Genomic DNA, 26,239 nt, shown 5'->3' with positions numbered 1-26,239 from the left:
GCTACTATTGTTGTGATATTATTGTCTTTGTAGCGTGAAAATATACGATCGATAAGAGAGTAGCATAAGATAAACACATTTAGTGTTATTGTGATGTTATTGATTGCCGTCTGTTTCCAGCTTCTTTGTTATCATCTTTTTATAGTCACATTACTTGCAATTTTGATCTCTCCCCCATGCTACTTTGTTATTGTGATGTTATTGTGATTTTGTTGTCCACCGACCGTCCTCATTATATTAATTTCTTGTCACGCAGATCTTTCTATTGTGTCTATTGTTGAAGACAATGCAGTCTTAACTATTGGGGATTCTTCTAATAACAATATATACACCAGCCCAACCTGTTGGACAGAAGAAAACGATGAGTTTGTTCCAACTCTTCATTACAGAAGACACCCGGGGACCGAGCGATGGGTAAGGACTGTTGAGAGTGATTTTACGCCTAAACGTGGCATGTTCTTTCTTACCTTGGACGATGCGATGCAGTTCTAAAGATATATGCAATCTTGCTTGGGATTTGATGTGAGAAGGTACACAAATGCGCAATATAAGGGGGCGTCGGCAAATCACTGGCATGTAACATACAGGGGTATAGGGATATGAAAAGAAAACTGCGACTTGAAGCAACAAATCACGAAGCTGGTAATTTCAGTACAGTAGAGAACAACGACCGACGAATTAGACAGCCAAAGAAGCATGCTCTGACAAGGTGTGGCTGCAAGGCCCACATGAGGTTGAGAACCTGTGAAAAAAACAGGGCGACAGATTTGGGTATATTGTGGATGTCTTTGTAGACGTTCACAATCACTCTCTTTACTCTGTCAAAAACAGGGAGTTCCAGAAACTCTCAAGGGACGTCCATGACTACATTAAGAGGACCATTATTGATCATACTAAGCTCAACATAGGTCCAACAATGAGCTTCAGAATTCTCAAGGAATACTCAAATGGTTATTAGAATATCGGTGCCTCTTTGTTAGACTTCAAAAACTTCAAACGAAATATCAAGTGTTACATTGGGGATAACGATGCTAAAATGTTCATTGGGCATTTCAAAATGTTGGCTGAAACAAAGGGGTTCTATTTTGCTTATGATCAGGATGAGAACAAATGCTTGACGAAGGTTATTTGGGCTGATAAGGAAGGGATAAACAACTACAAGTTATATGGAGACACGATCTCGTTTGACCCTACTTATGGGACAAACAAATATTTCATGGTGTTTACTCCCTTCACCGGAGTAGACCACAACAAGAAGACGATAACTTTTGCAGCTGGGTTACTTGACTTCGAGAGTCAGCATTCATTTGAGTGGATTTTTAAAAAATTCCTCGAAGCAATGGGGCAGCAGCAACCTCAATGTGTAATTACAGACCAGTGCCCTGGAATTAAAAAAGCCTGCCCAAATGTCTTCAACCATTCTTTCCACAACTACTGCATGTGGCATATCATGCAGAAAATGCCTGAGAAAGTGGGAAGGGCAATCTGCAATGATACGGAATTTATAGCCGACATAAATGCCGTTGTGTGGGATGTCGACCTCGAGCCAGGCGAATTTGAACAGAACTGGAAAACTGTTATTGAAGCCCATGGTATGGAAAGCAATCGGTGGTTGAAGTATGTCTTTGAAATCAGACAAAAGTGGATACCGGCATACTTTCGGGATCTGCCTCTAGGTTGTTTGTTGCGAACAACCCAGAGATCCGAAAGTTCAAATAGCTATTTCAAGCGGTTTGAAAGCCATTTTGGAACCCTCGTCGAGTTCTGGATGAGGTACAATTCCGCAATAGAGCAGCAAAGGCATACACAAAGGAGGGTGGATAATGCCAATGAACATAATATGCTCGAGAAAGTAGGGCCGATGAAGGTGGAGATGCATGCCTCACTTGTCTACACCCATCCTATCTTTGCGGACTTTCAGAATGAAGTCAAACATGCCATATGCAGCATGGGGGTCGGGGTTTGACAACAGTAGGGGCAGTGGAGTACCATGACGTTCGTGATGGACTGAAGCACAGGAGCTTCCGAGTTGAATTTAACACCAAAACTAACGAGAGCAAATGTGCATGTAAGCTGTTTGAGAGGCATGTCATTGTTTGTCGCCATATACTGTGGGTGTGGAATGGTAGGCAGGTCCACAGGATACCTGACCCTTATGTCCTTGCTCGATGGACAAAGAAATCCTACAGGCCAGTTGTCCGAGATGAAAATGGAAAGGTGATAGAAGAGATTGATGAAGCTGACATCAAGAAAGCTGAGATGTCAAAGGTTTGGTCTGAGATTTATGCAACTCGTTTGGGGGTGATGGACAGTTATGCTACGGTTAAACACATGAAGCAACTGCAGAAAATCCTGACACAGTTCAGGGAGAACATCACAGGACCAAGTGAACCGAAGACTAAAAACCAGGAAATCGAGGCTCTTCTAGGCATCACAGCTTCAAATGATATTGACCTTCGACCGCCAAACAAGGCCAAGAATAAGGGCAGTGGCAAAAGATTAAGGTCCTCCAAAGAAAAGGCCAAGACCAAGCAACAAAAGAGGAAGCGAAGATGCGGTAACTGCAAGAAGTGGGTGAACCACAACAGTAGAACTTGTACTCTTCCATTTGCTGAAAGTCCCCCTTCTGATGACGATGATGAAGAAGAATCAGAAACTGAAGAGGTATGAATCTGGACTAATACTCTCCTATTATTCTAATGTTATCCTCTTATTCTACTGTTATTCCCCTATTATTCCTGTGTTACTCTGCTATTCTGCTGCTGTTGTGTTATTCTACTGCTATTCTTCTATTAATGTGTTGTTATTTTTGAATAGAAAACGGATATTCTTTGTGGAAATGGATAGTGTCTGCAATAACAGCAGAGTAGCTGCTAAATTTAGTCTACTGCTATTCTGCTATTAATGTGTTGTTATTCTACTGCTATTAATGTTATTCTACTGCTATTCTGCTATTAATGTAGCTTCTAAATACTAAGCAAAAATTGCAGCAATATAAATCAGATGCATGAACTAACAAAAATTGCAGGAATATGTTATCCTTTTATTCTACTGTTATTCCCCTATTATTCCTGTGTTACTCTGCTATTCTGCTGCTGTTGTGTTATTCTACTGCTATTCTGCTATTAATGTGTTGTTATTTTTGAATAGAAAATGGATATTCTTTGTGGAAATGGATAGTGTCTGCAATAACAGCAGAGTAGCTGCTATATTTAGTCTACTGTTATTCTGATATTAATGTGTTGTTATTCTACTGCTATTAATGTTATTCTACTGCTATTCTGCTATTAATGTAGCTGCTAAATACTAAGCACACATTACAGGAATATGAATCAGATGCATGAACTAACAAAGACAAAAGAGACGCAAAGACAGCTACGATGAAGACCTCGCCTAAAAATGTCAAAGACTTTTACTATTTGTCATTGTTTGAATTACATTTTAACCTAAAATGTATCTTCTAGATAATAAAGTGAGACATACATTATATGAGAATTAAATACTAGTTACTTTAATTTTTTTGGTTAATATTATCTGACTGTTTTTTCACAAACCACCCACAAAAATAAAACTGCAATTACACACTACAACAATAGTTGAATAATAACAGATTAGTAATATTTATAAAAAGCAGTTCCACTTTTCAGTTTTTATTAAAAACAGTTACCTAACCTAATCTAATATAATTACAGAAAAACTGTTTATATTCCCCAAGCCCCTATAAATACTGCTATTGTGTGGTTTTTTTTAAAAAAAAAACACACACACTGAATAAGCACAGAAAAACTATTTGTATTCCAGGAAAAACTCTGCATCTCCTCTGCAAAAGGTAATTTCTTATCTTTTTTTTTTGTTGGTAGACAGGTAATTTCTTATCTTTCTATACTTGATTACAGAAAAACTGTTTCTATTCCCAAGCCCCTATAAATACTCTACTTGAGTAAAAAAACAAACACACACCTTTGAAAAATCCATTCCAAAAAAAAACTTTATCTCCTCTGCAAAAAGGTAATTTCTTATCTTTCTATTCTTTATTTTTCTATGATGTTTATTTTTCTTATCTGTCACACTATACTCTATGCTGCAGAAAAGGTAATTCTCTTTCTTCTGCTTTGGTTTGCTTTTAATTTGGTTGAAATATTTTAAACATCTTTTTATAATGCAAAAAGTTTCATACTTCCAATGCTGCAGGATGAGTGACGTAACTGACGATAGCCGAAGGTCCCCACAAGGCGGGAAATCGATGAAGCCAAACGGACGATAGAGTCCCTCACGATAGAGTTGATCGACACAAGGACAAATTTAGAGCGTGAGAAAACCCGTGAAGAGGCCTTAATAAGAGAGGTCGGCAGTGTAAAGGCACGATTGAAGGTTGTTGAACTTCAAAATGAACGTATGCGTAGACAGTTGAAGGAAAAGAAAAATAGGAACTACACGGAAGCCGACATGGACAATCAATTCATTGCTGGTGTGAATGCTCTGAGGAAGTATTACACTGAAGCCGATATTTCAATCTCTGGCCATTGGACACCAGTTCTGAAAGCCATGGAACTTATGGAAGCATACAAAAACCCTTTTGAGGATGAGTCGGTGGAAGTTGAGAGCACTGTCCAAGGACCGGTGCGCAGCGTCGAGAGAATAGAATAAAGATATAAAAATCTAACGATGATGGTCCAGGGCTGCTGCTTTTAAATATGTTTAAAATATTTATTGCTTTAAAAATAATGGCTTTAATATTTTAGAACGTTAATGTTTATTATGTAAGTACTATCTTTAAGTGCTATTTACTACTATTTTTAAGTAATGTTGGAATAACAGAAGTCTTTGCCAGAATAATAGTGCAATAACAAGATAATAAGCTCGCTAATTATGCGAGAATAATACTAATAACAGAGAATAATGGTAGAATAACGATGTAATAAAAGCGATCTAAACCACTTTGCTTTTACACTTGACTAAATTTACACTTAATAAAAATGAATAGTTTTAACAAAATAATCTTTGGACTAACGGTGGAATAACAATGAGAATAAACTAGTCCTTTTGTGGAATAATCTTGCAATAACGTGAATAAACTACTTGTTATGCGGAATAATAGTGCAATAACGAGAAGAATAACGGTGCAATAACAATAGAATCACGGTTGAGAAAAAAACAAATGACCATTGATAGTTGAATAGAAAATGCATATTCTTCGTAGAAATTGGATAGTGTTTGTAAACCTTAATTAAACTAGTGGAATAACAATGAGAATAAGTGTAGACTAATAGTACAATAACAAAGTGAGTAGTTTGCTTATTATGCGAGTAATCTGCAATAACAATGAGAATAATGGTAGAATAACACTGCAAAAACGCGATCTAAACCACTTTGCTTTTACACTTGACTAAATTTACACTTGAATAGAAATGGATAGTGTTTCTAGAAAACAAAGGTAATAAGAAAGCTTAATTAGACTAAAATAATCAGTAGACTAATTGTGCAATAACAAGACAACAAACTGCTCATTATCCTGAATAACAATGCAGAATAACGAAGGGATTAGAGTAAAAATGGATGGTATTTGAAAAAAGTACAAGTAATATGAAAACTCAATTAAATTAGAGTACACACTTTGGAATAACACTAGAGTAATACGGGAATAACAACAATAAACTAGTATTTATACGAGAATAACACTGCAATAACAAAGACACTAATAGTTTAACAACACAGTTTACACTAACTTAGTCGACTTCCCTGGATACACAACATTCAAAGGTCTGCATTCATGACGATGCGACTCTTCACTACCAAGATGATGATTGGGGTTGCACTTGGGGCACTTCGCAACTTGTTCCTTGCTGTCGCCGCCAAACCCAACGTCTTGACCTTTCGATCTCATAAGCCGTCACTTTGTCAAGAACTACTTGCCTATGAAGATTAATATCCGCCAAGATCAGGGAAGCCGACATTTCAACACAGAAGCTTCGACGAGCAATCTTGCTGTGACGATTGCACTCAAACACGCTTCCACCATATTCCGCCATCGTGTACAGCAAGAAACACCCTGACTCCGAATTCAGCAGTTCCTTCTTTTTCCATTTAAAAGGCACATCAACGATTTTGAAATTGTGGCAATCTTCAGACTTCAGAACATTATGACCCTCCATAAAAACATGCATATAGTTTGCCACAATCTCGGCCAATCTTCTGTAATCGGCTATTTGCTTGGAATCGTGAGTCATGTTGTCCAAAATATCAATCGATTCATTCAAAAAGTTGATGCAGAAACAAGAGTAGTGATCATTGTACGAATCGGCACAAACACAAGGTCGGAGTTCGAGACGACATCTTCCATTGCGGGAATCGAAAAACACATTCGAATGCCAACGACTTCTTACCCGACCGTCAAGAGGACTTGAGGAATCAAAGTTCTCTAAGAGTGAATAAAGAGGATCCTTCAAAACAGAAAGCATAAACAACCAAAAATAGTGCACAAGTGTTAACTTTATATCAATACTTGTGAGTCAATCTGTACGTAATAACGCAAAATAGCAAAGGAAAAAACAAAATACCATATGACGAACTCCGAAAAACATTGAGCTTGGTTCTGAGCGTTCCTCAAACTCCAACGAATTCAAAAGAACCGACCAAACATCAACTACTCTTGTTGTCATCATAGCAGTTGCATCTACAATGGAAACAATATCCCCCTTGTCCAAAAACACGCCGACCTCGTCGTTGTACAACACTAACATCTCCCTGCATTCACAAAAAATAACATATGATGAGAACAGTGGGATTACAGTGGTACAACAGCAGAATAACAGTTCAATAACAGAACAATAACATCGAAATAATAGTGGTATAACAACAGAATAACAAAACGGGATTGACAGTGGGATTACACTGGACTAACAGCGAAATAATAGTGGTATAACAATAGAATAACAGGTCAATAACAGCAGAATAACAAAAAGGAACTAACTAGTGGAATTAGACGACTGACTAGGTTGACAACATAACAGCATAATAACAGCAGATTACCAGCAGACTAACAGTGGGAAACAGAAAGACTAACTGAATAGGAACACCACAATCAAAGAAATGGAAATCGACACATACTCTTCTTTCAACTGAGCGTCTTCACGAAGAACAAAGTCCACCACTTGCTTCCGCACCTTCAGCATCTTAGAGAACTATTTTTTGTTCTTCCAAAACAAATCCGACACCGCAACAAACCTCATCGTCCCTCGGCCCGCAATCCATAGAACCAACCTTGCCCGTCGTCCCCCTTACCCCTTTTACGACTACCCAAAGCCGACTTTGGACTCACGGGGCTATCCACGCCCGCTTCCCACTTGACGGCGGCGGTAGGGGTCTTTCTAGAGAATTTAGTGCTTTGTCAATGACAGTAGGAGAAGCGACGGGCTCGACAACAGGCTGCGACGTCTTAACCTTCTTACCAACAGTTTTCACCCTGCCGGAACCACGACGTTTCTTACCGCTTTGAGAAGCCCTCTTTTCCGCATCCTGAATACGCCGTCTCTCTTCAAGCACACTCAGGGTTTCCTTTCTTGTCTTGTTCAACTCCTCCAAACTTTTCAACACATCTCCCCTGGACTCGTTCATATCAGACAGCACCAACAAGGCAACGATCTCAGCGCGGTAAAGGGCTCTTGAATCAGAATTACCCAAGTCACAATCAAAAACAGTTCCACGGTAAAAGAGCATGTGCAACATCGTATATACACCGCAGTCCAAATTTTCAATCGCAGCCGTTTGCCAGGTAAAAGGGACGTTGACAATTTTATAATCTTTAACCTCCCCACCTCGGGCAACTTCTTTGTGGACCAGGAAATCAGACATCAAGTTCACCTTTTTTTAAAAAAAGGAAAAAGAAAACATAATTACTAACAATACTTAAACAAACTAGGCTAAACACCAAGAGAAAAATAAAACACAATAAATGACTTACAGCAGTTTGACAATACACCAAACGTACACACGCCTGTTGATCATCAGCAAACATCGCCTCTTGAAATACATTATCAAGATATTCAACCCTCTTCGAAATGAAATTGATGCACAAACAGCTAAAGTGCTCATGCAAAAGAATTGGGATGAAAATCTGGGAAAATATTTGGCCAAAAAAAATTGTTACTAATTATGTGAATCTTTTAAAAAAGCAGAAACACAGCAGAATAACAGCAGAGTAATAGTAGACTAACAGTAGAATAGTAGTAGAAAACACACAGTACAGAAAACATACCATATCAGAAGTAAGATCACACTCTCTCTTGTTATTATTGACAAAAACAGTAAATGACAATTTGACTTCCGCACATAAATCACTCCTGGAAGCCTTATCATCTTTCGACGGCATACAAAGTCGTCGCAATGGATAATAAACAAGAAGTGGAGAAAAGAGTTGAAACGTGATCCAAACATGAAAAATAAAGTAAAAGAAAAGATAAGATAGAATAACTAACCGTTGCACCCATCCCAAAGAAAAGTCGACTTGGGCTTCCTCTTATACAAGTATCATTAAGAAAGAGGGACCACCAGTCCACAACACCAAGCATTATCATTGTATCTGGAACCATCGATTCCATATCCTCACGATTCGTGTAATCACCACACCCCAAGTGACAAGATTCTCCCTTCAAAACCGAATAAACAGGCAAAATAAGAGTCACATGAATATATTTTGAAGAACAAAAAGCGAAGATAATATATTAAACAGAAAGCCGAAAATTTTTACAATAAAAACAAGCTCTTACCCTTGCGAAATGTTATGATCATTCAAGAAGCGATGAGTCTGCAACCTCTTTCCGCTTCAATAGCATTGGGCTGAAAACATGTCCCATCGTTATCATTGATTTTGACAGGACAACTAGCTGAGGAGCCACAGGACCACAATCATAGGTGCATCCGAAATTCGAGGCACAACAGGACAACGAACAAGTAGCTCCTCATGTGCGGCGAGTGCGGCAAATAACTTGTACGGATAGCGGGACCATTCAACCCAAAGAACGTCATTGTCCTCCGGGACACCCTCACCAACAACAAGATACCGGCCCCCGACACAACCTCGGAATCCTATTTATCGATTTATCTATCTCGAGACGCACCCCAAGCAACAAGTCTGCATGACAAGACATCACCACATCCTCTACCTCCTCTTCTCGATCACGAATGCTTCACTTTGCCAATTTGAGTGGAATGCTTTGTGTCATTACGCAATGGAATGTCGCACACCGGTATCCGTCACCTCCGTCTCAGGCAAACAAGCATCAGGCTTTGGAATTTGAGTTGCTTGAACCTCTACCGGTGTACACTCAAAAGATAGGCACGTCCTCTGGCGGATTATCAACAAGATAGTCTTCAACATGAATGTTAACGTCCTCCACATCATTGTTAACATCCTCCACGTCAATGGTAATATCCCCAACATCAACTACTTTCTCACCGACATCACCGGCTCTCCATAACGAAATAATGTCGGCCACGGATATCCGTCGTAATAGAATCTAAACCGAGTGGTGACAATTGTGGAGTCCCCACCTTTGCACTTTGTTGAATGACAGGACTATGTTCAACACCCTTCTTTTCAGCTACACCCTTCTTTTCAGATATAGTCGGCTGCACATCCGACAGCCCGACACACTCCTCATAGAATTGAGAAAACAGGTTAAATGATGGGGGTTCAATGATGACATCTTCATGTCTAGCTTTTTTGGAAGCTGGTTCTTCAGGAACAGTTGATCGCGATTTATTTGTCGCTTGCATAGCCAATACATGCTTTACCCGTTCGTCTAGCTCACGGATAACTTGATCCGTGAAGAAAGATGGGGTGGCAACCAAATTCTCTGACCCTTCACAACCAACTTTTTCTGACTGTTTGTTTGTGCTTTCTTTAGTAGCTCGTCGGGTTACTTGGTGGGCAACTTAGCGGCCCAGTGCTTGACGCATAGCCTGCTGGGTCTTCTTCATCATCTTCGACTTTATAAGTTCCGCCCGTTCCAAGTATCGGCGGCATAAAATCTGAGAGTCCCTCTCATTAAGCAGTATAAGTTGATGAACATCCTGGCAAGTTAAAATCCCAAAATTTTACTTAAAACAGTACAATAATAGTAGAATAACAGAGGAATAATAGTACACTAACAAAGAAAAATAGATAACATGGATTAATAGTAGAATGACAAGTGAAGTAATAAAATAACAAAGGAATAACGAGACACTAACAATAGAATAAATAACGGTGGAGTAGTAGTAGAATAACGAGTAGAATAACAGTGGAGTAACACTTGGAATGAAAATTATAATAACAGTGGAATGACAGTAGGAAAACTGAGGAATAACCGTGGAATAATAGTAAATAATAGCAGTATGACAACTAATGCTTGAAGACAATAACAGAATAACATTTTAGAATGATTCGTTTTAAAACAATCAAACAGGTGCTTACGTCGACCGCTGCGGACTGTACTTGCTCATCCGTAAGAATATCATCAGGTAGATCCAGCACGAGACATCGAAGTTGAGTACGTTGACCAGAGCCAACGATGTTTGGACGAGACAATGGGAAAGCAACGTCTGAACGCTCCCCAGTGCCCAGAGCACCAGCGGTACGCCTCGCGCAACCTCTCATTGAAAGACTTAAAATCCCAATGTTTAATGAGCGGCAGCTCATTATTCACCTGATCACCGCTAAAGAAATAACGGTGGAAATAGGTGATAGCCAACAGCACTACACTACAACGAATATTTTTCCTCCCGACAAGGGCTTCACGCACAGAAGTCACCAAGTCTGAGAAGACAAACTGACACCAATTAAATTCCTTGATCCTAGAAACATCTTCCATAGCGCTTAGAAGTCTAAGATCAAGCACATAACCCGACACAGGAGCAAGGAAACACGACATGGCAAGCAGAACAAAAGTCTTCTTAAACTCATCATCCGCAACCGGAGACTCTAGCGCGGGGTCTCACGAACTTTGTTAAGTGGTATCCCACTTTTGTTATTTGCGATACCATACTTCTCACGCCAAGCACGCTTCAAAGCTTCTCCATCGGCGTCCATGAACCCGGAAACCCGTAATAACCAAATCCACTTTCGGACCAGAATTTGGTAAACCAAATACATCGTGCACATCATCTGCAGTCAACTCGAACTTCTCCGTTTCAGATATTTCAAAATACTTCCCACTCCTAAAAGCATATACAAACTCCCGGAACATGGTATGGGGGAGGGAAGAAAGTTTCAACTCAAGTAAACCCCCGAATCCCATTTCCCTAACAGCCTCCTTCTGCTCCTCGGTGAGGGCTTCAATAACTTTGGAAAGGCCGACAGCAGCTAGTAAATGGATCGGCACTGTGCACACAAAGGGGAAAAAAATATACAATGCATTAAAACATTTAAGATAACATAAGCAAAAGCAGCAGAATAATAGCAAAATAACAGGAGAACATCAAAAAATAACACGAAAAGTAACATATTAATAGCTAAATAACAGCAAAATAAAAGTAGAATAACAGTAGTACATACAGTGGGATATTTCCTGCAGCAACTCCAGCCGGAGGTTGGTTGCTACTTTCCACAATTCCCTTCTCATGCTTAACTTTGCCAGCCAACTTACTACTAGTCTTGGGTGGACTAGACGACAACTTCGCAAGTAGTCTCGGCCTTTCGTTTGGTTTTTTTTGTGGGTGGTTCGGTTGTACATATTTCTTGACTACGAGTACTCCTTCTTTGAGAAGCAGTGCTCTTTGATGGAGATGTGACACGGGATTTGGATGGAGACGGACCCGGAGAATTTGATGATGACGGTTGAGTAGACTTTGATGAAGCGGTGGATTTGATTCTTAACTTCATTTTCTCGCTTTACTATCCGAAAAATAAAGATAAGGATCACTTTCAATGATAAATAGGTATTCAGCTAGACTTTTTAATAATGACGCTTGAGAATGAGAGTACCGTAAATGTAAATAACGAACACTAACAATTAGTATAACAAATAACAAAGAAAAAAACACAAAAAGAACATGATGGATGTGTAAACAAAAACACGAAAGAGAATCAAAAGAAAAGCCTCTTTGAATAAAGAGTCAAAGACAGTTTCAAAATTACATACGGCCTACATAAGCCTTCATAAAAACAAAATAACGTACTAAATTACAGCCAGGGAAGGTTTCGAATTACATAAAACCCAAAATACATTCTAACCGAGGAAGAACCAAAATGTACTTCCAAAAATACAGGACATAACATAAAAAGTCAGTCAACATCAACAACATCGACTGACTTGTAATACAATTCGTGAGCAAGATTATAAGCAGAAGGATAATCCCTGAGTGAGTCAAAGTACTCGTGAATTAGCCTGATCCGTTCAGATACAGGTCCATTAAGGATCTTGTCATAATCGTATATATACTGGCAAGCATGCAACACCGCCTTTGCTGGCTCACTTGCAAGCATATAGCACTTGCATCGTTTGGAAACTACTGTCGAGCCCCTTGACAAAATCTTAAAACCTTGACTGTGACTTGTTGTTAGAACTTTCATATATTCGGCGTGAACACCGGGCGCACTTTTATGAAATAGGAACATTTGTGACCATTTCTTACAAACAAGAGACATATTGCTCTTGTCCAAATTAGTCTCTACAAAATCGAAAACTCTTTCCATTAGGTCCTGGCTATTTAAAACTGCCGACATTGATTGATTACGACGACGAACTCGTACATTAACTTCAAAGCACTTCTCACTCTCATCTTCCAATAACCATCCCAATTTTTTTTTCTTTTCAGTAGCGAACTCTCTAGCAAATAACAATTTATCTTCATTCACTATATTTATTGCCCATCCCTCACAAACTAAGTCCATTAGTGATGCTGAAACCTACAAACAAACAAAGACAAACAAACAAAACCACTAGAATAACAACAAAATAACAGGAAAAGAATAACAGAAAATTAAACACAGGAAAAAACACTACAATGACAGCAAGAGTAACGCTGCAATGACACCATAGGACCAAGATAACAATGGAATAACGGAAATCTTTGAAAAGTGAAGACAACACGAACAAACACAAAAACCCTAGAAAAACACATTAAACAATTAAAACATGACAAATAACTTGACAACAAACTAAGCGATAGAATAACAAATGGAATAACACAAAAACTAAAGTCTCAGAGAGAACAATAGTAACGTTCTCAACACAACGCGTCACATACAACATGCGAATCACTTCAAAACTATAGAAAACTGCTAGAAACGACTAAGAACATGCAAATCGGTTCAGGAAAAAATCGAAACTCAAAAATGCGAGATAATATTACAATGAAAAAACTGCATAAACACAATAACGACATTAAAGTACTCGATTAAGTAAACCTAGCGATAATTACACTTTGAAAAACGAATAAAAAAGCATACAAAAGCATGAAATAAAACAAAATAACAAAATAAAAGAGGAAAATGACATGAAATTACCTTCAATAGGAAGGAAGATGATGAACGGCAAAGAGAAAACGGGAGAAAAAGCGAAGGAGACGAACAGTTGAAGAAGAATAACACAATAATAATAGAAGAGAGAGGAACGCTTGCGATTGTGATGATTATATAAACGGTTTTGCGATAATGTGGAATATTAATTAGAGAGAGAAATAGTTAGAGAGTAAATGAGGGAAAGAAGAGAGAGAGAGAGAGAAAAAGAAAAAAAAAGAGAAAATAAACTAAATAACAATGCTTTTATATGACAACTAAGATTAATCTTGGCCACTCATCTCTAATTTAAACTAATGGCTGAGATTCACCCAACTCACAACTCACCATAAGAACCAAAAACACCAAATCCAATCTATATATATATATATATATAATATATATATATATAATATATATATATATATAGGGTCGAGATCCGGTTAGAACCACTAGTATAATGAGAACCATGAGAACCACTTACAACCATCCGATCTAAATAATCCTACGAAAGGCTGAGATTAACTCAACCATACTCCAAAGGTCCAAATCATTGCAACACCCCCACCTAAACCTTCTGATCTGCTTCATTTTCACAAATTTCTTTTTTCTATCATCGTTATTTCTCTCTCTTCGACTATCAAAACCTTCCACCATCACTCTAGCTCTTCGAATATGATATTCTTTCGCTTCCCTCGATCGTGACATACCTGATGAACAAACTCTTCGACAATTAACTTTTCGATTATTATTCAATCAATGAATCCTGTTAATTCGAGGTAAAGTTTCAAAATTGATTATCATTTCTGTGAAATTAGGGTTTCGTGAATTAGGCATGAAATTATGGTGGCCGAATTGGTGACTCGACATTTAATGGGATCGAGTGAATTGGTTGTTGAATTGATGTCCGGCTGATTGGAGGACAACACAGGTTATGGTCCTTATGGAGTCGGGTTTTGAGCTGAAATTGAAGCTGGTGTTCAGTTTCGATGATGTTATGTACCCGACAATCGATTCCGGTGCGTTTGCGTCGCCATTACAAATTTACGGAATCCCGATTCGTAATTCTTAATTCGTAATTTGTAATTTGTAATTTGTGATTTCTTGAGGTTTTTGTTTTTGAAACTTACAATTGTGCTTTAAATCTTTTTGTTGTCTGTCTTAATTTTTTTGTGTTTGTTTGTAGGAGTGTCACGCTTATATGTAGTTTTATGTGGGTAGTGAAGGAGCGTCGTTATTTGGTTTTGGATTTATGCTATATCTTGGCTATTTTTGCACTCTCAAAGGTGATAAGCCAATTTCCTAGTGCACTAAAGTTGTTCTTTCATTTGCTTTTGTTTGTTACCGTAGGACATTGAAGTCGTTTGTCATCATCATCATAATCATCATCGATCACCAGATTAGAAGATCTAATACTTGTTTATCTTGTTGATGCCTCAGACTAGTGCAAAGACGATCAGTAAACTAGCACACCCCCAACGCACCTCTTGGATATGGGCTCTGCTTCTTAAACCTTGCAATGCTACACAGGATTCAATAACAGCAAGGTATTATTACTGGAACTTTCTTCCGTCACCTTCTCAGATACCCAAAGACAAGTGTTTAGGATATAATGCTGGGGATGAATCTATGGGCAACCATATACAACATGGCCTTCATGTTTGGTTGGCCGCGTGCAAGTGGATACGAAGCCATTAGATTCTGCCAGCTCCATCCTGAGGCGGCCTGAGACATTTTCTTCTACTGCTTATGCGGTGCTATTGGCCAGAACTTCATTTTTCTTACTGTCAGTCGCTTCACGTCCCTTGCAAGTTTTTCAGCATTGTCATCTCTTCACTTTTGAGTGGGAATCCGCTCTCTGCAACCGGTGGAGTAGTGTTACCATTTTTCTTACTGTCAGTCGCTTCAGGTCCCCCCACACGGTTATTAGGCAACCGGTTAACCTCTAGACAATAGCTTTTCGGGGTGATAGTCACTCTGTCTCTGGGTGGCCGAATTCACAACCGTGTGGGGGCCCAATTCAATGGATCCCGCTCCAAAGCACATCGAAGTGGTACGCCTCCATCAAAACAACTAAATTTCTCAACATTTCAACATTTCATAACATTTGAGGTTTTCTTAGCATTAACTTACTTCCACATAACAAATTTTTTGAAATGAGCACTTCAAGCTTATTGATAGAAAATATTTTTGGGTTGCCTTACCACAAGGTCAATCAAGGTCACCTAGACAAGTTAACCAAGTCCACATCGCATCACGGGGTTGGATAGGTGACTCACATGCAAACCCTTGACTAGGCTTTGGGTCATGGGTCAAAAGACACTAGTATGACACTATTTAGGGTGTTTTACAACCATTCTAGTAGGCAAAGTCTTAAGTTGAAAAAGTATTTGTAATAGCTTAGTTGCTCTTGTCAAAGTTCTCAATTAGGCACTTTTCAAAATGTTTAATCTAAATGCAACTACATGCCATGATGCAACTAATATATACATCCTAATGCAAGTGATTCTATCAACTAATATGACATATAAACTAAATGCAAGTCCTGAATTCACATTGTTATACCACATCAATCAAAATAAAGCCACATAGTCATTAACATAAAGAGGAAAAAGGAGATTGGAAAGATCATACCATGCGGTCTTCATGATCCTCATGTTTTGGATGTGGCGTAGTCAATCAATGTGAACAAGGATAGAACAAACACAATATATATAAACATGACTACACTACAAAGGAAATAAACTTGTTTTTGGATTATTCAATTTTTCAAATTTTTATGGTTTTTGTTTTTATGAACTTAAAAGACATATTTTTGGGATTTTTCGAAATTTTTCAATTTTTATACATTTTGGAATATAAATTCCCATCCCCCACTTTATTTTGGACATTGTCCTCAATGTACATGTAGGAGTAGGATAAAAAGAAAAACATATTTTTGGATTTTTGATTTTTTGGAAATTGAAGTACAAATGCAATGATATGATATGAATGAATGCATGCTCTAACTAAATGCAATTCTATATGACATATATAACAAATGAATGCAATCTACACTATATTATATGATGCATGATTTCTAGTAAACTATGGTTACCTATGATCAAAACTCCCCAAACCGATTTAAACATTATTTCTAGTGTAGAAAAGAATAGGATTGGTCATTAGTGACTATGCATGAACTCTAGTCTATATGCAACTATCTATGTGGATCATGTGAGATATATTACAATGCAAACTATACTATATGAACTAGCTAATGCAAATGAAATATGATACAAATGCATGCGAAAATTACACTAAATGCAATGTATGTACAAAAGAGAGAGGGAGAGATGGGTATCATACAATTGGAGGTGGTGAGGTAGGCCTCTTTCACTCGTCATCCTCATCTTGATCATAGTCATAGCGATGAGAGCTCCTGGCTTGGTCATACCCGCTTGCTTGACCCCAATACCCTCCTTGGTCGAATTCTCCCCCTTGACTCGAGTATCCTCCACCTTGGCTAGAATGCCCTCCGCCGTCGCGACCCCAAGCTTGGTTCCCTTGATTAGGGAACAAGAGTTCCGGTTGTGCCCAAAAGGGCAAAGGGCCATTAGGGTCAACATACCCTTGTTGAGCCATGTTATAGTATTGGGGGTAAAGGGCCAAATAGTTGTCGACCCTCCCTTCATGTACCCCGAGGTCCACTCTATTCATGAGCTTCATCAAATCATTAATACCCGGGGTATTGGGGTTTTCCGGTCGAAACTCGGTATACGGGGTAGGGTACGGTGGGATAGGCACAAAGGAGGGTGGGCGAATAGGCCTTCCCGGTCCTCCACGGGGTATTTGGCGGTGCGGCTCTTCCCTTTGAGGGGGATTGTCAAGAATTTGGATATCAAGGAGGTAGCTTGGTGGAGGCGAGTAAGGGCTCAATCTTGGGTCAATGCCCGGTATCTTCCAACCTTCAAGGATCATTGAAGTGCATCCTTTGGTGTGCCACTCTACACTCCCGTCTCGAGTGTAGTTACACCATCGGTGACTGTTGAAGATGGTGTGCTCATCAATCAAAGTCCTCCCCTCAAGAGGAGTATAGGTCCCTAGGGCATTGAACCCGGGACAAAGGTGGTGGGCCAAAATAGTAATTAGACCTCCCATCACGAAGGTCTTGAGTTGAGTGGTTCCTTGAGCAAAATCATTGAACCTAGTAAGTATCTCAAGTGGCGTATTGAAGTTATAACGCCTTACCGCTCGAACATTCAAATAGGATTCAAGAAAGGTTAAATCGATGAGAGTACACCTATCTTGTTCGTACCTCCCATTGATGATACCGGCCACAAAGCGCTCGGTGAATCGAATCACGGGATGTTGGATGGCGAAGGTATAGCACTGCTTTGGATTGGAAAAATCCCTCCCGGAGATAGCCTTCCAAAGGAGGTCCACACCGAAATTATCGGGTTTTTCGGTATAGTTGGTGGGCACTACAAGACCGAAAATGTAGGCGAACTCCTCAAGAGAAAGATGATGGTCTAGGTTGCACAACCTAAACTCCATGCCCACATCAGTGTGGGTATTCGTTACAATGCGAAGGCTACTCAAGAATTCAAGGGTGAGACTAAGGTACGTCTCCTCATGGGCATGGAAAAGTTTCCCAATGCCAAGACCATTAAAGAACATTTCGGTAGGGTACCTTATCTTAAGGATTTCCAACACCCTAATATCTACGAATTGAGTGGGTTCGTAGTTCTTACCTAGTAATTTGACAAAGTTCATGCGGTGGTCATCGGATTCAAATAGCACCTCTTGGAAGTAGTCAAGTTGTTCAATTCCTCCCCTCATTAGGGGTTGGGAGGTCCTTGGTAGCACTACCTCCCGTGGCATTGAAGAGGTCGATCCCTTGCGCTTCTTTCCGGTGGATTCAACCAATTTCTTGGCCTTTCCCTTGAGGTTCAATAGTGCCATTTTGATGTGGGTGATGGGGGTGTTTTTGAGAGGAGGTGTGATTTTGAGGATGGAGATGAGTGTTTTAGGGTTTGATAAGGTGAAGAAATGAGGGAGAAAGGGGGTGATTATATAGAAGAAAGGGGGAATCCGAGCGGATAAGGGTGGGTCATATCCGGTTTATCCGAAAAAAACAGGACAATCCGAGCGGATTCTTTTCGGGACGGGCGTCTCGAGAGAATAGAAGACGGGCGTCTTAGCCTGAATCCGGGCGGATTATAATGCAGGGATTTTTCCCAGTTGAGAGCAGGAAGAAGACTGGCGTCTTGGGACTTAGGACGGACGTCTTGGCTTAAATCAGCCCGTTTTCTGGTGCAGCGCAAAATCTTGTTTTTCATGACATACGGGACGGGCGTCCCGCAAAGAATACGGACGTCTTTTTCCAGGACGGGCGGTTTGTGAAGAATCCGCCCGTCTTCTGCTACGGCGCTAACCATTTTTCTAACGTGGGTCCTGGACGGGCGTCTTCCTCTAAATCCGGGCGTCTTCAGCTCCCTTTTCTTCTTTTTCTTCTTTTCTTTTCTTTGCAAAAACATACCCTTTCACCGATTTGCTATTCCTCCTTATCTTTTTCTGAAATTTGCTCATTAAAAATGTAAGATGACTCTCTCTCTCACCACTCTCATGCAAGAAATTAAATGCAAATGCAATAATGTACAATATTATACAAAGTGAAAGGTTCCATGAAATATCTTACAAATGGTGATTTGAGATAGGACTTCACCAAACTAGTTCAAATCGTAGAAGTTCTTATCCATAGAGCTTAGGGCTCTTAATAAGAGATCAAAAGCTTGTGAACAAGCTCCAAATAAGCACAAGTATGGGTTGCTCAATTTGAATATGAAGTTTGGCCAAGGAAGTTTGTAGAATGTTCTTTCTCTTGCGTTGTCCTTAGCGTTAGAGCTTTCCCAATTCTTCAAATAAACGAGCCCATGATTCTTGTCAACACTAGGCATGAAGTGTGGTTTATTTTCATCCGTAAACTTCCACTTACCAACTTCTTCTTCAATCTTGGTGGTGATGATAGCATTTTGATTTTTCAATCCTTCCAAGGTGGAAGGAGAATTTTCATGGCATTGATGATCGAGTTCTTTAGAAGTTGTCATTGTGAGCGCCAAATCTTTGCAAGTGGCTTCTCGAGCAATCTTCTATTTGAGCTTTTTCACCAAGTAGCTCTTGTATGAAACTTTGGCCTTTTGAAGAAGATCTACCATATCCTCTTCAATGATCATTGGCTCCATGATAGGTGTCAAGTGGTCTTCACGAAGAATAAAGGAAGGGCGTTCTTCTTCATGATAGGGTATCTCAAATGTCTCAAGGATAGGCTCCTCAAGCAATGTGATATTGTGAGTCCATCCGTTAGGCTCGTCATCATTGTTGCTATCTTCATACGAATCATAAATGGGGGCTTCATTTAACTTTTTCTCCAACATCCCAACATTCACTTCAAAGGACACACCCTCATACTCACAAAGGTTGAGAGTATTTGGCTTACTCAACCTCATGTCTTCCTCATTGAACACAACACTTTCATAGTCACAAGAGCTCAAGGAGATAGGCTCTTCCCATTTCTCACTTTCCATATCAAAAGTGACTACTTCAAATTTGCATTTATGCTCAATGTCCAAAAAACGGTGGGGAGTGATTGCTTGCGATTCTTTCAATTGGGTAAATTGAATCTCCAATTTCTCACCTTGGGCAATAATGCCTTGAAGGACATTATCCCTCTTTTGGCTCTCCTCTAGCATTTGTTTGAAGAAGTTTTGTTGATCTCCCATCATTTGGAGAATCACATTTTGAATGGGTTCGTCTTCTTGTTGTGGGTAAGTGTGAAAGTGGTTGTATCGTGGCAATTGAAACTCATTGTGAAGTGGGTATTTGGTGGGTGGATGTTTTGGATATTGGATGTGGTGATTTTGGCGGGAAAAATTGGGGTAGTGGTTAGGATTTTTATTGTACAAATAGTAAGGAAGGTTTGTGTTGACTTGCTCCTCAAACTCCCCATACCCATAGTCATACTCAAAAGATCCACCACATACTCCATATGACAAGTCTTGCATCATCATGGTCAAGATAAAGGTACAACTACAAACATGGAAACTACAAGAAAACGGTAAAAACAATCCTTGAGGAACAAGTTCCTCAAGGTGAAAGCACAATTAAAATAGACAAACAAGTAAGAACTTAATCACATAGCACCGTCCCCGGCAACGGCGCCATTTTGATTAGGACAAGAGTTGGTCGTCACACATCCAATCAAACACATTTATATTTCTCAACAAACTACTAGTTAGTGGTAAGTCGAGGTCGATCCATGGGACGGTGTGCTTTGGGTTCTAAGTCTATCTATCTCAATTTATGCTAGTGTCACAATTGATGGGGTTTGTAGTTGTATTCTAAACTAATGAAAGTAATAAAGTAAAACAAGCAATAAAAGGAAAGATGTAAACAAATGATTAAAAGTGCTAGGATATCATGGGGTCATAGGGGATTCATGGTGTTGATCATACAAACATGTTTACAATTATAAGCAAGCAATTAATGTTGTGGAGAAACCGAGTTGGTTTATGTTTTACGGTTCATAGGAAGAGTTGGGTCCTGGAGCCGAATCGATTAGATTGTACAACACCTACAAGTCGACTTACTTTCCTCCTATTCAACTTCTATGCATGGTTTAACAAGACTCGAGTTGGTTTATATCTTACAAGTCAAGTTGAGTAGATAGGAGATGGTTGTAAATGCAAGGATTCATAGGCTTAGCATTTCATCAAACATAACATGTGCATAAAGTTGACATCACAACAAGCAAGCAATTTAATCATGAAAACATATTAGATTAAGCATGAATCAATCCCATGTTGGTTTCCCTTAATTACCCACTAATCCTAGCTAAGAGACTACTCACTCATTATCATGGAGAACATGTCATTAATGGTGTCAATCATCACAACAAGTATAAACATGATACTAGAATGAGGAAATAAACAATAAAGAGTAAAGGAATTATACCAAACTTAAGATGACCCAAATAATAAAGCAAAGAATAATAGAAGAACTTGATGATTGATGGAAGGTTGTCAATCTCCAAATAATAACCCAATAATCTTCAATTACCCAAAAGTAACAAACTTGAACAATAATTAAGGAGAGATTAATGTGAGATTTGTGAAAAGATTAAAGAGTAATCTATTCTAATCTACTCCTAATCTAATCTAAGGAAGGATTGATTTTCTACTCTAAAACTTGATTATAGTCTAATAAAACTTGATAAAAGGATCCCCCTCAAATGGGGTATATATAGTGGAAATTAGGTGGATGCATTAGGGTTAACTAAGGGCTAAACTAGTAATTACACTTTTGAGATTTGAGCAGGGAGACGCCGGTATTTTTCGAAGGAAGGGCTTCTTTCTTTGAAGCTTGAAGAAGACGAAATTGCTGTAAAGGAATCCGGGCGGATTGTTGTTGGGACGGGCGGATTGTAGAAGGGGAAGACAGGCGGATTTGGGAGAAGACGCACCTCTTCTGTGGTTTGGGGACGGCCGGATTCTAGAGAATCCGCACGGGTTGGAGGGCTATCTTGTTTTCTCTTCTATTCTTCCCTTTCCTTCATTTCCACTTTATTCTTGTGGGATTGGCCTTTAGTTCTCGCTTCCTCTTCATACTAGTCCATCAAATATCGTCAAATAGCTTCCGAATATGCACAAAAGACGCGAATTTCCGCCTTATTATCTTCTTTCCTACAAAACATATGAAATGCGATAGAAAAGCAAATAGGAAGGTTTTGACGGATAAAATGGCCAAAGAATGTTATAATAGTATGCAAAATAGTCTCAATTAGGGGACTAAATGTGCGCAAATAATGGTCACATCACCAGTTCTTATCACGGACCTAAAGACAAAAAAGATGAGGAAATTGGACACTTATTTCATGCATGTACAGGGTTGTTTAATGCACATAGGTTGCTTTTTCATGCATCTAATAGGCTATATGGGACTCGAACCCATACCTTTGTGCAAAATTTGCACATTGCTCTACCATTGAGCTAATAGCCTTTAAAATACGCTAAACAAATACGAGTATTAAATAACGAGCATATCATATGATTATGGCCTCCTAAATAACTGACATAAGTATACTGAAATATTTCGGACATATTATCAAGATAAGTAATAGATAAACTAAAATGCCTTATAGTTACATAAAAAGAACGGTAAATACATTAAATCTCCTGCACAATCATTTCCCTTATTTCATGTACATAGAACTTTTTTTCATGCACATAGAACCTTATTTCATGCACATAGGACCGTATATCATGCACATATAATCTTATTTCAAGCCCATATAAAATTAACGTCCTTGATAAACAGTAATTAGTATCATAATATAACCAAATGATGCAACTGAAGAACTTTTTAATACACATAGAACCTTATTTCATGCACATAGAAGCTTATTTTATACACATATAACCTTATTTCATGCCCATATAAAATTAGTGTCCTTAACTAACAATAATTAGTATCATAATATAACCAACTGATGCATCTGAAGAACTTTTTAATGCACATAGAACCATATTTCATGCATATAGAACCTTATTTCATGCACATATAATTTTATTTCATGCCCATTTAACACTTATTTCATGCACACAGAACCTTATTTCATGCACATAGAACCTTATTTCATACACATAGAATCTTATTTCATGAAAATAAAATGTCTTAAAATAACTACTCTATAAAACAACACATCCAAAAATCCATGGAAGAAACTCAAATCACAATTTAATTGATTTAAACACGGTTTTATTATACGTCATTAGGAAACAACGTATGTATGTTTTCAGCCAAATGGTACAATTATGCACATCAACCACATTTACCCTAACCTTACTCGTACCCTTACGTTCACGAGAAGTTTAACTACTTTATCCAATAAGCAAAATATAGCTTTGAAGAATCATAAATTTCGGACAGTGCACCATCGAGAGCATTAAGGAATACACTGTCAGAAAAGGAATGATTTTTACTTCACCCTTTTAATGTTCGCTGGCTCTTGTACGAGACCATCGCACGCTTTGAGACAGTCATAACTCATAACTAGTGTTGAGTAACATTTTGGTTGCTAAATCATATGAGTACCTAAAGCTCTCAGAGTGTGTGACAGTCTCGTAAGTAGTTCTCTTTAATGGTGCAGATTTCCAAATGAGCACCAACCAGAAACTGTTTTGTAAAGTCGAATAGCAGCAGCACCTAATATATTAGACAAGATTTAAGCTTTACTTACAAGTTACAAGTACATGCATCGAAAACTCAGTCTAAAGCTAGGTATAAGTTCTTGACGAGGCAATCAACCAAAGAATACTAGTATTGAACTCCAAGTTAGCCGAGTTTTGACCAAACGAAGCTAGCAAAACAATGGGGCACCAAACACGATTGAAACCTTATTTCCAAGTTCACGTACGCAATAACGTAATGTGAGGACAATCAGCTAATGGCGACTAATCAATAACAAATCCCGGAATTCAACCTCTCTATGTCGAAAAAAGAGCGGGGTAAGGCTGTGTACAACCAACACTCCTTACCCCGCCATATGCGAACCCTCGAGGCAATAAACCCTCAATTTCCAACCACATTAACTAAACTGAAATAGAAACATCCAGAACACAATGTACCCTCCAAAGTAAGAATTCAACTTTAGCTAAACAAGTACAAGTACTCAGAAACCTAATTCAAAACAAGGGAGCTAGTAACTAAAGTGGCAATCAATCAACTAATCTTTAACCAAAGAATAAACCACGAGAATCTAACCACACAATCAACAACCCAATGGATCCCAATTCCCGCAAATTGCACTGTCAGAAAAGGAATGATTAGGGTGAAGTAAGAATCATAAATTTTCGGACAGTGCACAATCGAAATTGGGGGAATTAAAGAATTACCTAAATTGTAATCTGCTCGAGTGTAGAAAAATCGATAATGAAATCAGCGAGAACAAAGAAGGAAGCAAAATTGAAGTCGGATTTATGAAGTATTTTGGTAGAAATCATAGTAATGGCGCTCGAAATCCACGACAATGAAGAAGGAATCAGGAACAAAAGTTATCGCATAAGAGAGGGTGTGATGATGGAGGAGATAGAAAGTCGATCGAAAAGAAAAATAGCAAAACGCGTGATAATGTTATTAAAATAGATGGTGAGACTGGTTGAATTATTCTCAAAATATGGTTAATATTAGCCCTTAAAGAGGTTCTCAAGGTTCTCATTATCTTGATGGTTCTCACATGATCCCGAATCTATATATATATATATATATATATATATATATATATATATATATATATATATATATATATATAGAGTCGGGATCCGGTGAGAACTACTAAATATTTGAGGATTGAGTAACGAATGAAATATCGGTCGTTCTTCTAAACAATATCACTCGCTGTGATAAGGGAAAAAAAAACTCAACAGAGTCAACACTACTTCATTCAAAATAGAAAAAAAAAGCTTCACTCAACTTTCTCTCTCTAAATTCGAAGAACTACTAACGAAATTAGCAATCAATCGCATATCAATCAAAATTACAACGCAATAACAATCATCATTCGACATATTTTGTGCTTCAATTTGAATTCAGGTACAATTTTGCCTCTAATGCTTTTGAATTTCAGAAATTAAGTATAATTTGGGGAAATAATTGTTAAAATGGATTAATTATGAATTATTTTTTTATGTATTTTGTTTATGTTTCTATGAATAATGTCTTAGTGAAACTTAGCATAATAGTTGACAGTGAATGTACGAGGCTTCAAGGATTTGGGATGAGTAGCGACCTGATGACGACGGTTGAAATTAACTTCACCATTGTTTTCGTATTCATATCAGAAATTGTTGTTTTGGTCATTTAGAAGTGTGAATGTTAACCAGTTTCGAAGTGAAGCTTCTTATTCTATCAGATTTGATCTTACCTATCAAAATTATAAAAGATGACGAGTTCATTGTCATCTGTTTCCGCTTCTGCATTTCCTGTTCTTGTTACTCTATAGTTCTTAAATTTGAGTAAAATAGATGATTATTCATTTTCTATTTCATTTTCTTAAGTTGATGAGGTATTTATGAAGATTAATTCTGCTAGATTCAAATTTTTAGTTCGGATGTGATTTGAACGGGAAGACTTAGATATTAGAGTACATTCTCATGAAACACCTTTTGTTGTCTTAATTTTCAGGAATTTAATTGTGTTCATTGAAGTTTTTCTAACAGTGATACTCGGTTAAAAATCTGAAAATATGAATAGTTCTCTGAATTCTTTTAACAATTATTATGTTTATGACAGCGAATGTACGAGGCTTCAAGGTTTTGGGTTAAGTTTTCAACTTGGAACTTCGACTGCATATCTGAAACCTTGGGAAACTAATGCCTTAGTGCACCTTAGCATAACAGTTGGGACAATATAGATGCAGGAGATAAGTTTTCATTATTACGTGGATAAGTTGTTTAATTTGCTGTCCATTTGGGTGATAGAGAAGCCATTTGAACTAATAATTTGATAGAGATGCAGGAGATGAAGACTTACAATGACGAATAAACTTCCATTGATTTTGGTTGTCCCCTTTCCAGGTTTCATAAAGCGCAATAACTGTGCCATCATGAATTCCGCCATGATCCTTATCAGCATTCCAAGGATCCATAACCAAGTGAACGTTATTCAGAGTCCTGATAGTTCCATACCCAGAAGCGAGGCCAATGCTCTCCGTCAATAGAACAGACT

The 26,239-nt window shown here is 38.4% G+C and overlaps 2 protein-coding genes across 2 annotated transcripts; both read left to right on the top strand.

Moving 5' to 3' along the window:
* Positions 1 to 1,339: 1,339 nt before the first annotated feature.
* LOC141620015 (protein FAR-RED IMPAIRED RESPONSE 1-like) lies at positions 1,340 to 1,966 on the top strand. The gene has a single exon (XM_074436997.1). It carries the CDS (start codon positions 1,340 to 1,342, stop codon positions 1,964 to 1,966), a length of 627 nt encoding a protein of 208 aa, XP_074293098.1.
* A 346-nt stretch (positions 1,967 to 2,312) lies between these two features.
* Positions 2,313 to 3,370, top strand: LOC141621788 (uncharacterized). Its single transcript, XM_074438014.1, has 2 exons — positions 2,313 to 2,664; positions 3,324 to 3,370. Exons 1-2 carry the CDS (start codon positions 2,332 to 2,334, stop codon positions 3,342 to 3,344), a joined length of 354 nt encoding a protein of 117 aa, XP_074294115.1. The 5' UTR covers positions 2,313 to 2,331; the 3' UTR covers positions 3,345 to 3,370.
* Positions 3,371 to 26,239: the final 22,869 nt, after the last annotated feature.

Source organism: Silene latifolia, chromosome X (genome assembly GCF_048544455.1).
Source record: "Silene latifolia isolate original U9 population chromosome X, ASM4854445v1, whole genome shotgun sequence".
NCBI lineage: Eukaryota > Viridiplantae > Streptophyta > Magnoliopsida > Caryophyllales > Caryophyllaceae > Silene > Silene latifolia.
This window is presented reverse-complemented; position numbering and strand designations above follow the sequence as displayed.

Coding starts and splice junctions, on each gene's coding strand:
- LOC141620015 (XM_074436997.1), top strand. CDS start 1,340: ATGGGGCAGCAGCAACCTCAATGTGTAATTACAGACCAGTGCCCTGGA.
- LOC141621788 (XM_074438014.1), top strand. CDS start 2,332: ATGAAGCAACTGCAGAAAATCCTGACACAGTTCAGGGAGAACATCACA. Junction 2,665..3,323: donor AAGAATCAGAAACTGAAGAG/GTATGAATCTGG, acceptor CACACATTACAG/GAATATGAATCAGATGCATG.